Source organism: Desmodus rotundus, chromosome 9 (assembly GCF_022682495.2).
Source record: "Desmodus rotundus isolate HL8 chromosome 9, HLdesRot8A.1, whole genome shotgun sequence".
Classification (NCBI taxonomy): Eukaryota; Metazoa; Chordata; class Mammalia; order Chiroptera; family Phyllostomidae; genus Desmodus; species Desmodus rotundus.
Genome location: NC_071395.1, coordinates 55,711,761 through 55,724,705, shown reverse-complemented (window position 1 = coordinate 55,724,705; position 12,945 = coordinate 55,711,761). Strand labels below are relative to the sequence as shown.

The 12,945-nt window shown below is 37.1% G+C and overlaps 1 protein-coding gene across 6 annotated transcripts in view; it reads left to right on the top strand.

The window, feature by feature from the left end:
- Window positions 1-12,945, top strand: part of ADRA1A (adrenoceptor alpha 1A) — a 116,093-nt gene that overhangs the window by 47,410 nt on the left and 55,738 nt on the right. The window contains exon 2 of one of the 6 annotated variants that reach the window (XM_053910947.2): window positions 8,347-9,745. The exons of the other annotated variants lie outside the window; for them this stretch is intronic. Within the exon in view, the coding sequence (XP_053766922.1) occupies window positions 8,347-8,369 (23 nt within the window). The 3' untranslated portion in view covers window positions 8,370-9,745. Of the gene's footprint in view, window positions 1-8,346; window positions 9,746-12,945 lie in introns of those variants that run through there. 6 annotated transcript variants of the gene reach the window in all.

Genomic DNA, 12,945 nt, shown 5'->3' with positions numbered 1-12,945 from the left:
TCAGGAAGCAGTTAGAACTCAACACACTATCAATCAACAGGGTCTTGACAAACATTTATAGAATATGTCACCCAACAACAGCAAAATACACATTCTTTTCAAGCATCCACAGAATATATGTCATGATAGACCATATTCTAGGCCATAATACATACATCATAAATGTAAAATTAAAATTGTACATGTCCATGAGGTCTCTGACTACAATGAAATCAAATAAATCAATAACATAAGGAGAACAGGAAAGATTTTAGACACTTGGAAACTAAACAACACAGTTCTAAATAATCCATAAACCAAAGAGGAAACCTCGATGGAAATTATTTTTAAACAATTTAATGGAATTAAAATGAAAATAAAATATATCAAAATGTGAGGAACACAGCTAATGTAGCAGTGGGGTAGAAACACATTATAAACACATTGTAATAAAGGAAAAGTTTCAAATAAATAATCTAAGTTCCCACTTCAAGAAATAAGAAAAAGAAAAGCAAAATACACCCAAGGCAAGAAGAAGAAAAGAAGTAAAAAGATAAGAGCAGAAATTAATAAAATTAAAGACAAAAAAACTATAGAGAAAATCAATAACATAAGAGCTGAACCTTTGAAAAGCTCAATAAAATTGACAAACATCTAGCAATGGTGACCAAGAAAAGAATAGTAGAGCAAAGACATAAATTATCAATATCAGGAGTGAAGCAGAATATTACTAAGGACCCTGAAGTGATAAGGAATTACTATGAACAGCTCTATACACATCAATTTGACAACTTAGATGAAATGGACTAATTTTATGGAAAGTGTGAACTACACAACTCAATACAAAATAGATAATTTAAATAGTCCTATAACTACTAAGGAAATTGAATTCATAACTTAAAAACTGTCAGAAAGAAATTGTCACACCCTCATAGTTTCAGTGAAGAATTCTGTCAAAAGAAGAATTAATACCAATTTACGTAATCTCTTCAGAAAATAGAAGAGGATGGAACATTGCCCAACTTACTTTGGAGCTAGTGTAAAAGAGGAAGAAAGAGAGAAAGGAAAGAAATGAAGGAAGGAAGGAAAAAAGAAAGAAAGGGAAAAATAGAGAGAGAGAAAGGAAGGTAGGAAGGAAGGAAGGAAGGAAGGAAAGAGAGGGAGAGAAGAAAGGAGGGAGGGGAAAAATAAAATTATAGTCTAATATCTTTAGTAACTATAATTCAAAAATCATTAACAAAATAATTGCAGATTGAATTCAGCAAAATATAAAATGAATTAACATATCATTACTAAGAGGGATTTATTTCAAGGATACAAGTTAGTCTAATATTTGAAAATCGATAAATGTAATTCATCACATTAACATGCTAAAGAATAAAATCTCTTACCAATTAACTGATACAGAAAAAGCATTTGACAAAATCCAAAAGACAACTATGATAAAACTCTCAGAAAATTAGGAACAAATGTGGGAACTTCCTCAATCTGATTGTTATACAGATCAAATACAGATGACAGAAAACCTACGGGTAATTAAACATAATATGAGAGTGAATATTTTCCCCTAAGAGCATGATCAAAGGCAAGGATGTATACTCCCACTGCTCTTATTCAACATGCAGGTTCTAGCCCATGCAATGAGGCAAGAAAAGACATACAAATTAGATAGAAATAAAACTGTCATTATTTATAGATGATGTGTTAATATCTTTATTGAAAATTCCAAGAAATTGATTTAAAACAAATACTTCTAGAACTAATAAACAAGTTCAACAAGATCTCAGGGTACAAGATAAACAAAAAATATATTTTTTAGTCTAGTAATAAGCACTTGGGCACCAAAATCTTAAATGTAGTACCATTTACAATTGCTCATTAAAATGAAAAACTTAAGTTTAAATCTAAAAATGTATATACACCAACAAAATGCTGATAAAAGAAATCAAAGTCTTCTGGCCAAGATGGAGGCAGAGGTAGACACACTGTGCCTCCTCGCACAACCAAAAGAAGGACAACAACAATTTAAAAACAAAAACAACCAGAACTGACAGAAAATCGAACTGTATGGAAGCCCAACTACCAAGGAGATAAAGAAGAAACATTCATCCAGACCGCTAGGAGGGGTGGAGACGGGCAGCTGGGGCAGAGGGGACTTGCAGCAAGGCAGCAGCTGGCGGACCCAGAGAGGTGGCTGATTGTGGAACAGGGCAGGCCAGGCTGCAGCTAGCAGACCCCATGGCCCCACATTTGCGCATAGATAAACCGGGAGGAATAGCAGGGGAGCAAAACAGACTGCGCAACCCAGGGCTCCAGCGTGGGGAAATAAAGCCTCAAACCTCTGATTGAAAATACCCGTGGGGGTTGAGGCAGCAGCAGGAGAAACTCCCAGCCTCACAGGAGAGGTTGTTGGAGAGACCCACAGGGGCCTAGAGCATGCACAAGCCCACCCACTCGGGAATCAGCACTAGAGGGGCCCAGTTTGATTGTGGGTAGCAGAGGGAGTGACTGAAACCCGGCAGAGAGTGGAGCAAGCACCCTTGCTCTCTCTCAGCCCCTCCCCCACATACAGAATCACAGTGCAGCTACCAGCAATACCCCATCCCGGTGAACACCTAAGGCTCTGCCCCTTTACCTAACAAGCACGCCAAGACAAAAAAAAAAAAATGACCCAAATGAAATAACAGATCAAAGCTCCAGAAAAAATACAACTAAGCAATGAAAAGACAGCCAACCTATCAGATGCACAGTTCAAAACACTGGTAATCAGGATGCTCACAGAATTGGTTGAATTTGGTTGCATACTAGATGCAAAAATGAAGGCTATGCTAAGAGAAACAAAGGAAAATATACAGGGAACCAATAATGATGGGAAGGAAAGTGGGACTCAAATCAACGGTGTGGACCAGAAGGAAGAAAGAAACATCCCACCAGAAAAGAATGAAGAAACAAGAATTTGGAAAAATGAGGAGAGGCTTAGGAACCTCAGGACATCTTGAAACGTTCCAACATCCGAATTAGAGGGGTGCCAGAAGGAGAAGAGGAAGAGCAAAAAATTGAAAACTTATTTGAACAAATAATACAGGAGAACTTCCCTAATCTGGCAAAGGAAGTAGATTTCCAGGAAGTCCAGGAAGCTCAGAAAGTCCCAAAGAAGCGGGACCCAAGGAGGAACACACCAAGGCACATCATAAGTACATTAGCCAAGATGATACAGAAGGTCAGAATCTTAGAAGCAGCAAGAGAAAAGGAGACAGTTACCTACAAAGGACTTCCCATAAGACTGTCAGCTGATTTCTCAAAAGAGACCTTACAGGCAAGAAGGGGCTGGCAAGAAGTATTCCAAGTCATGAAAGGCAAGGACCTACATCCAAGATTTCTCTATCCAGCAAAGCTTTCATTTAGAATGAAAGGGCAGATAAAGTGCTTCTCAGATAAGGTCAAGTTAAAGAAGTTCATCATCACCAATCCCTTATTATATGAAATGTTAAAGGGACTTACCTAAGAAAAAGAAGATAAAAAATAGGAACAGTAAAAATGACAGCAAACTCACAGTTATTAACAACCACACCTAAAACAAAAACAAGAGCAAACTAGGCAAACAACTAGAAGAGGAACAGAACCACAGAAATGGAGATCACATGGAGGGTTATCAATAGGGGAGTGGGAGGGTGAGAGAGGGGGGAAAGGTGCAGAGAATAAGTAGTATAAATAGTATATAGAAAATAGACAGGGGGAGGGTAAGAATAGTATAGGAAATGTAGAAGCCAAAGAACTTATAAGTATGACCCATGGACATGAACTATAGGGGGGAAATGTGGGAGGGAGGCGGTGGGCAGGATGGAGTGGAGTGAAGGGGTGGAAATGCACAACTGTAATAGCATAATCGATAAATATATTAATAAAAAATTTTAAAAAAGAAATCATAGAAGATCTAAATAAATGAAAGACTTATTATGTTCATGGACTCAACATAGTAAAGATATAATTCTCCTCAAATTGACATACAAGTTTAACATGATCACTGTCAAAATCTAGCAAGATTTTCTTGGAGTTATATACAAGAGTGTTCTAAAATTTATATGGAGCCCTGGCTGGTGTGGCTCAGTGGATTGAGTGCTGGCCTTCAAACCAAAGGTTCACCAGTTCAATTCCCAGTCTAGACACGTGCCTGGGTTGCAAGCCAGGTCCCCAGTCGGGGAGGCCGCAAGACACAACCACACATTGATATTTCTCTCCCTCTATTTCTCCCTCCCTTCCCCTCTCTAAGAATAAGTAAATAAAATCTTTAAAATTTTTATATGGAAAAACAGAGGAATTAAAGTAGCTTAAAACCACTTGGAGAGAAGTTTAAATGAATCACTCTATCCAATTTCAAAACATACTATATAGGAACAGTAATCAAGACTGTGTAGAATGGCAGAGGGGAAGACACACAGATCAATGGAACAAAACGGAGAACCCCAAAACAAATCCACACACATATATCTAACTATTTTTTTTTACAAAGATGCAAAAGAAATTCAATAGAAGAATGGAAGCCTGCTCAACAAATGATACAAGAGCAATTGGATATCCACAGGCAAAATTTGAACCTTGACCTAAGCCTCACACCTTATACAAAAATTGACTCAAAATGGATTGTGGACTTAAATGTAAAATCTAAAACTACATAACTTTTGGAAAAAACAAAGAAGAAAATCTTTGGCACCTAGGTCTAGACAAGACTATACACCAAAAATTCTGTTCATAATAGGAAAAAGTAATACATTGAACTTCATCAAAATTTAAAAATCTTGCTCTGCAAAAGACCCTGTTAAGAGGATGACATTATTTGTAATAGAAACAATTAATAGTAATTTTAGTAATAGAAATTATTTGAAAACATATATCCAATAAAAGACTGGTATCTAGAATATATAAGGAACTCTCAAAGTTTGTCAGTAAAAACAAAACAATACAAAAACAATTCAAGCACAACATGGGCAGAACACATGAACAGACATTTCACTGAAAAGGACACAGATGGCAAACAAGTACATGGAAAGATGCTCAGCATCATTGGCCATTAGGGAAATGCAAATTAAACCACAACTACATATCATTGCACAACAATCAGAGAGGCTGAATTAAAAAAAACAATGGCCACAGCAGATGCTGGCAATAGTGGAAACATACTGGATCCCTCATACACTGCTGGTGGCAATGTTAAGTGATGCAGATGCTTTGGGGAAGTTTGGCAATTTCATAAAAATATAAACATGCAACAACCATACAACTCAATAATTGCATTTCTGGGCATTTAGCCCAGAGAAGAGAAAATTTATGCTCACATAAAAATCTGTCCAGGAATACCACAACACCTCTATTTGTAGTAACCTCCAACCAGAAACAAGCAGATGTTCCTCAGCAAGTGAATGGTTAAACAAGCTGTGACACATTCCTACTCAGCAACAAAAGGAAGGAACTATTGACACATGCAAAAATTTCTGGATGACTCTCCAGAGAATTATGCTGAGTGAAAAAAAAAACCAACCTCCAAATAATTACATACTTTATAACTCCATTTACATATGTTTTTGAAATGACAAAGTTACAAAAATGGAGAACAGATTGGTAGTAGCAGGAGGTTGTGGAGGAGGTGGTGGGGAGGGAAGTCGCGGTGGTGTGCTTGCCTGATGGAGGTGTGCTTGCCTGATGGAAGTGTCCTGTGTGTTGACTCTGTCAATGTCAGTGTTCTGTCTATAATATTGTACTGCAATTTTACAAGATGTTACCATTGGAGGAGACCTGGTAATAAAATATCTCTCTATGATTTCTTACAACTGCATGTGAGTCTACAATTACCTCAAAATAAATTGTAATTTAAAAAAAAATTCACTGGTATTTTTTGTTTGTTTTACTTTTTTATTAGATTTATTGGGATAACATTGGTTAATAACATTATATACTTTTATTATATAGATTAGAACTTTATGTTATGACATCTGTGTACTCTGTTGTGCGCTCACCACCTGAAGTCTCGTCTCCATCCATCGTCATGTATTTGACCCCTTTTGCCTTCTTAAACCTCCCACCGCTCCCTTTCCCCTCTGGTTACTACCATTCTGCTGTCTGTGTATCCATGAGTTTGTTTTTGGTTTGTTGTGTTTGTTGACCTGTTGCTTTTTTATACACCCATTACTTTTAGGAGCTGCATCTTTTCAGAAGCTCAGTGTAATGAAACTAGTTCTCTTCTGTAACACTGTTCACTGTAGTGTGCATGTGCACACTAGCGTGGGCATGGTTTATCAATTGGTAGGTGGTAGCAGAGAAGCCAAGAATGGTTGGTATACACGTTAGGTAAGATGCTGAAAAGTCTAACAGAGACAGGAAAGTATGTACTGACCAATTGAGTGGGTATAAAGTTGCAGGCCAAAGGAGATTAAGGATGTTTAATCAGGAAGTTACTCTGTTTTATTGTATATTTGGAAGTTCCTAAAAAGCAAACCTGTCTTTTCTTTTTTATTAAAATTATTGGGGTGACATTGGCTAATGAAATTATACAGGTTTCAGGTATACAACTGTATAATATATCATCTGTGTATTGTATTGTGTGTTCATCACCCCAAGTCAGGTCTCCTTCTGTCAACATTTAACCTCCGTTTCCCCTCTTCTACTTCCCCCATTACCCTTTCCCTCTTGAAATCACCATAGTTTGTCTGTCTATGAGGTTTGGGTTTGTTTGTTTGTTTTTTTACTTAATCCCTTTACCACTTTCACCCACCCTTCCCCTCTTACAGCTAGCTGTCAGTCTGTTCTCTGTATCCATGGGTCTGTTTCTATTTTGTTTGTCAGTTTATTGTGCTCATTAGATTCCACATATGAGTGAAATCATATGATATTTGTCTTTCTCTGACAGGCTTATTTTGCTTAGCGTAGTACTTACCATGGTGTCACAAGTGGTAAGATTTCCTTTTCTTTTTTCTTTCTTATGGCCAAGTAGTATTGTATGAGTGTACCACAGCTCTTTTATCCACTCATCTACTGATGGGCACTTGGGCTGCTTCTAAATATTGGCTATTGTAAATAACACTGCGATGAACACAAGAGTACATATACATGTTTTGTCTTGTTTTTTGAAATTAGTGTTTTGGGTTTCTTTAGATATATTCCCAGAGGTGGAATTGCTGGGTCATAAGGCAGTTCCATATTTAATTTTTTGAGGTATCTCCATACTACTTTCCACAGTGGCTGCACCAATCTGCATTCCCACCAACAGTGTATGAGTTTTCCCTTTTCTCCACATCCTTGCCAGCACTTGTTGTTTGTTGATTAATTGATGATAGCCATTCTGACAGGTGTGAGGTAATACCTGATTGTGGTTTTAATTTGCATCTCTCTGATGATTAGTGACATTGAGCATCTTTTCATGTCTATTGGCCATCTGTATGTCCTCTTTGGAGAAGTGTATATTCAGGTCCCTTGCCCATATTTTAATTGGATTGTTTGTCTTCCTGGTGTTGAGTTGTATAAGTTCTTTATATATTTTGGAAATTAACCCCTTATCAGATGTATTATTGGCAAATATGTTCTCCCATACAGTGGATTCTCTTTTCTTTCTTTCTTTTTTTTTTTTTTTTTTGCTGTGCAAAAGCTTATTAGTTTGCTGTAGTCCCATTTGTTTATTTTTTCCCTTGTTTCCTTTGCCATAGGATATATATCTATATATTTCAGAAAAAATATTGTGATGAAGGATGTCTGAGATTTTACTATGTTTTCTTCTATGATGTTTATGGTTTTACAACTTACATTTAAGTCTTTAATCCATTATGAGTTTGTTCTTGTGAATAGTGTAAGTTGCTGGTCTAGTTTCATCTTTTTGCCTGTACCTGTCCAATTTTCCCAACACCATTTATTGAATACACTGGCTTTACCCCATTTTATGTTAAATATTAATTGACCACAAAAGGGGTGGGTTTATTTCTGGGCTCTCTGTTGTGTTTCATTGACCTACTTGTCTGTTTTTATGCCAGCACCATGCTGTTTTGATTACCATGGCCTTGTAGTATAGTTTGATGTCAGCTATGATTCTCCAACTTTGTTCTTCTTTCTCAAGATTGCTGTGGCTATTTGGGGGTCTTTCATGGTTCCATATAAATTTTAGGAATATTTGTTCTAGTTCTGTGAAATGTCATTAGTATCTTAATAAGAACTGTATGAATCTATAGATTGCTTATTAGTATAAACATTTTAATGATTTAATTCATCATATCCATGAACACAGTATATGCTCCCACTTATTTGTACCTTCTTCAATTTCTTTTTTCATGTCTTATAATTTTCCAAGTACAGGTTTTTATATCCTTGATAAAATTTATTCCTTAGGGAGAACCAAGATGGAGGCATAGGGAGACACACTGCACCTCCTCGCACAACCAAAAGAAGGACAACAACAATTTAAAAACAAAAAAACAACCAGAACTGACAGAAAATCGAACCGCACAGAAGTCCAACAACCAAGGGGATAAAGAAGAAACATTCCTCCAGACCGCTAGGAGGGGCGGATATGGGCAGCTGAGGTGCACAGGACTCAGGGCAACGCTGCTGGATCCAGAGACTTGGCAGACTGTGGAATGAATGGGGCAGGCAGTGCGACCAATAGCAGACCCCATGGCCCCACATTCGTACATAGATAAACTGGGAGGAATGGCAGGGGACCGAAGCAGACCACACAACCCAGGGCTCCAGCACCAGGAAATAAAGCCTCAAACCTCTGATTGAAAACACCTGTGGGCGTAGAGGTGGCAGCAGGAGAGACCCCCAGCCTCACAAGAGAAGTCGTTGGAGAGACCCACAGGGGCCTAGAGCATGTACAAGCCCACCCACTCAGGAATTAGTGCTAGAGGGGCCCAGTTGGATTGTGGGTAGTGGAAGGCAGAGAGTAGAGCAAGCGCCAGTGCTCCCTCTCAGCCCCTCCCCCACATATAGCGTCACAGCACAGCGACAAGACCAGCGTTACACTGCCCCAGTGAACACCTAAGGCTCCACCCCTTTACCTAACAGGCGTGCAGAGACAAAAAAAAAAAAAAAGGCCCAAATGAAAGAACAGATCAAAGCCCCAGAAATAAGCAGCGAACAGATAGCCAACCTATCAGATGCACAGTTTAAAACACTGGTAATTAGGATGCTCACAGAATTGGTTGAATTTGGTCGTATACTAGATGAAAAAATGAAGGCTATGCTAAGAGAAACAAAGGAAAATGCACAGGGAACCAATAGTGCTGGGAAGGAAAGTGGGACTCAAATCAACGGTGTGGACCAGAAGGAAGAAAGAAACATCCAACCAGAAAAGAATCAAGCAACAAGCATTCAGAAAAATGAGGAGAGGCTTAGGAACCTCTAGGACATCTTGAAACATTCCAACATCCAAATTATAGGGGTGCCAGAAGGAGAAGAGGAAGAGCAAGAAATTGAAAACTTATTTGAACAAATAATACAGGAGAACTTCCCTAATCTGGCAAAGGAAATAGACTTCCAGGAAGTCCAGGAAGCTCAGAAAGTCCCAAAGAAGCGGGACCCAAGGAGGAACACACCAAGGCACATCATAAGTACATTAGCCAAGATGATACAGAAGGTCAGAATCTTAGAAGCAGCAAGAGAAAAGGACACAGTTATCTACAAAGGAATTCCCATAAGACTGTCAGCTGATTTCTCAAAAGAGACCTTACAGGCAAGAAAGGGCTGGCAAGAAGTATTCCAAGTCATGAAAGGCAAGGACCTACATCCAAGATTACTGTATCCAGCAAAGCTATCATTTATAATGGAAGGGCAGATAAAGTGCTTCTCAGATAAGGTCAAGTTAAAGAAGTTCATCATCACCAAGCCCTTATTATATGAAATGTTAAAGGGACTTACCTAAGAAAAAGAAGATAAAAAATAGGAACAGTAAAAATGACAGCAAACTCACAGTTATTAACAACCACACCTAAAACAGAAACAAAAGCAAACTAAGCAAACAACTAGAAGAGGAACAGAACCACAGAAATGGAGATCACATGGAGGGTTATCAATAGGGGAGTGGGAGGGTGAGAGAGGGGGGAAAGGTGCAGAGAATAAGTAGTATAAATGGTAGGTAGAAAATAGACGGGGAGGTAAGAATGGTATAGGAAATGTAGAAGCCAAAGAACTTGTAAGTATGACCCATGGAGATGAACAAAAGAGGGGGAATGTGGGAGGGAGGGGGTGGGCAGGATGGAGTGGAGTGAGGGGAGCAGGAAATGGGACAACTGTAATAGCATAATCAATAAATATATTTTTAAAAATAAAAAATTAAAGAATAAAACATTAGAAATCTAAAAGAAAAAAATTTTATTCCTTAGTATTTTATTCTTTTTGAAGCAATTTTGAGTGTGATTGTTTTCTTCATTTCCCTTTCTGGTAGTTCATTATTGGTATATAAAAATGCAACTGATTTCTAGATATTCATTAAAAGATTCTTAGGAGATTTAAAGAATTTTTGTGCAAAGAATTTAACCAACTTTGCACAATAAAAGTAACTCCTAAATGATTCCATCTCTCCTAATCTTTTCCACTTAAATAATTGTAGTATCTATTTCATACAATGTGGAAAATTTAGGAAATTTTCCAAAGTGGAAAATGAAGGATGAATGTAGAAATGCTAATCATAGTGCCTGGCATACAAAGAGATTAATAATAGTTATTATTTTTAATAGAAAAGGTCCCCGCAGGTATTATATTGAGGTATACTTTGTATACAGTAAATTCATTCTTTTTTGCTGTACACTTTTATGAATTTAACTAACACATACCAGCACAATCAAGGTATTGAGAAGTTCCATCATCCCCATAACTGTCTTCATGCTCTTTGGCAGTCAAACTCCTCTCCCCACCCCTATCCCCTGGCCACCACTGATCTATTTTTTGTCTCTGTAGTTTTGCCATTGCAAGAATGTCATATAAATTGAATCATACGGTATGTATCTTTTTAATATGGTTTATTTCACTTAGCATAATACATTTAAGACTCAATCATTTTATTGCATGTGAATATAAAACACGGTCTTTAATCCACCTGGAATTGATTTTTATGTATGATATGAGATTAGAATCCAAAGTAACTTTTTTCTCAATGTGGATAACCAATTGTGCCTGGCATTGATAACCATTTATTGAAGCATCTGTCTTTTCCCCACTAATCTGCAATGCAACTTTGGTCATGCATTAAGATTCCTTATATTATGGGACTGTCTCTGAGCTCTCCATTCTTTTCTCTTGATCTATCCATCTATTCCTAAACCAATATATTACTATTTTATTTTATAAAAAGTTTGTAATATAAATGGAGTCATCCAGTATGTAGCTTTGATATTTAGGAAAGTAAGTTCCTTCCTCCCCCTTCTTCTGTTTCAAATATTTCTGATTATTCTTGGCTCTTAACTTGACTATGAAATAGTCTATTGATTTTCATTATATATTAATTTGGAGAGAATAATATCTTTGCAATAATGAGTCTTTCCATTAAATATCTATGATATACATAACCATTACATAACCATGATATATCTATTTATGATGGTCAATTTTATGTAACAGCTTGACTAAGCTCAGAGATGTCTAGAGAGCTGGTAAAACATTTCTGAATGTGCCCATGTTGGTGTCTCCATAGGAATGAGCATTTGAATCAATAAACTGAGCAAAGAATATCAACCTCACCAGTGAGGGTGGGCATCACCCAGTCCATGGAAAGCCCTGGTAGAACAAAAAGGTGGAGGAAGGGTAAATTCACTCTCTGCTTGAGAGGGGACATTTGTGTTCTCCTGCCTTTGTTCTGAGGGACATTTGTCTATAGTGATCCTTTCTTATAACGTCTTTATCTTTCATCAGTATAATGCTGACACCCCCACGTAGAAAAATAAGTTAAGAATTATTACCTCATCTTCTATATTTTGGAAGAATTTGTATATAATTAATACTACTTATTACTTAAATGTTTGGTAGAATTTTCCAGTAAAAGTCATCTGGACCTGGATTTTTCTTTGTTGTAAGGTTTATAACACAAATTTAAATTTGTTCACAGGTAGAGAACTAGTTAGGTTATTTATTTGTTCTTGAGTAAGTTTTGCGGCTTGTGTCTTTCAAGGGATTTGAACACATTATCTAATTTGTTGAAGTGCGGTTCACAGAGTTGTTTGCAGAACTTCTTCACTATCATCATGTAATGCCTGCAGGGCTACAGTTTTAGGTGCTTGAAACCACATATTTTGATGTTATGTTTTCACTTTCATTAACATAAGTTTATAGATTTTCTGTGATTTCTTCTTTGATTCATGAGTTATATATGAGTTGTCTACTTTCTTTTTATTTATTTTATTTTATTTTCTTATCTTTATTGATGTTCAAGTACTGTTGTCTCCATTTTCACCCCACCACAGTCCCCCTCCCCATCCATCCCCACCTCCCACCCTCAAACCTGCCCTCTTTGGCTTTGTCTATGTGTCCTTTATACATGTCCCCTAATGGACTCTCTCCTTTTCCCCCATTATCCCTCTTCCTCCTAACCTCTGGTTACTGTCAGTTTTGATCTTTATTGCAATGTTTCTGATTATATTTTGCTTGCTTGTTTGTTTTGTTGATTAGGCTTCAGTTATAGGTGAGATCCTATGGTATTTGTCCCACTGCCTGGCTTATTTCACTTAACATAATGCTCTCCAGTTCCATCCATGCTGTTGCAAAGGTAGGAGCTCCTTCTTTCTTTCTGCTGCATAATATTCTACTTTCTTAGATTATATTTTTCATTGATTTTTATTTTAATTCTATTGTGCTTTATGAACATATATACTATAATTTCAGTTCTTCTAAAATTGTTAAGATTTATTTAATGACCAGAATACAGTCTATCTTTAGTAATATTCCATGGTCACTTGAAAAGAATGTGTATTCTTACTTCAGTGGATGGAGAGTTCT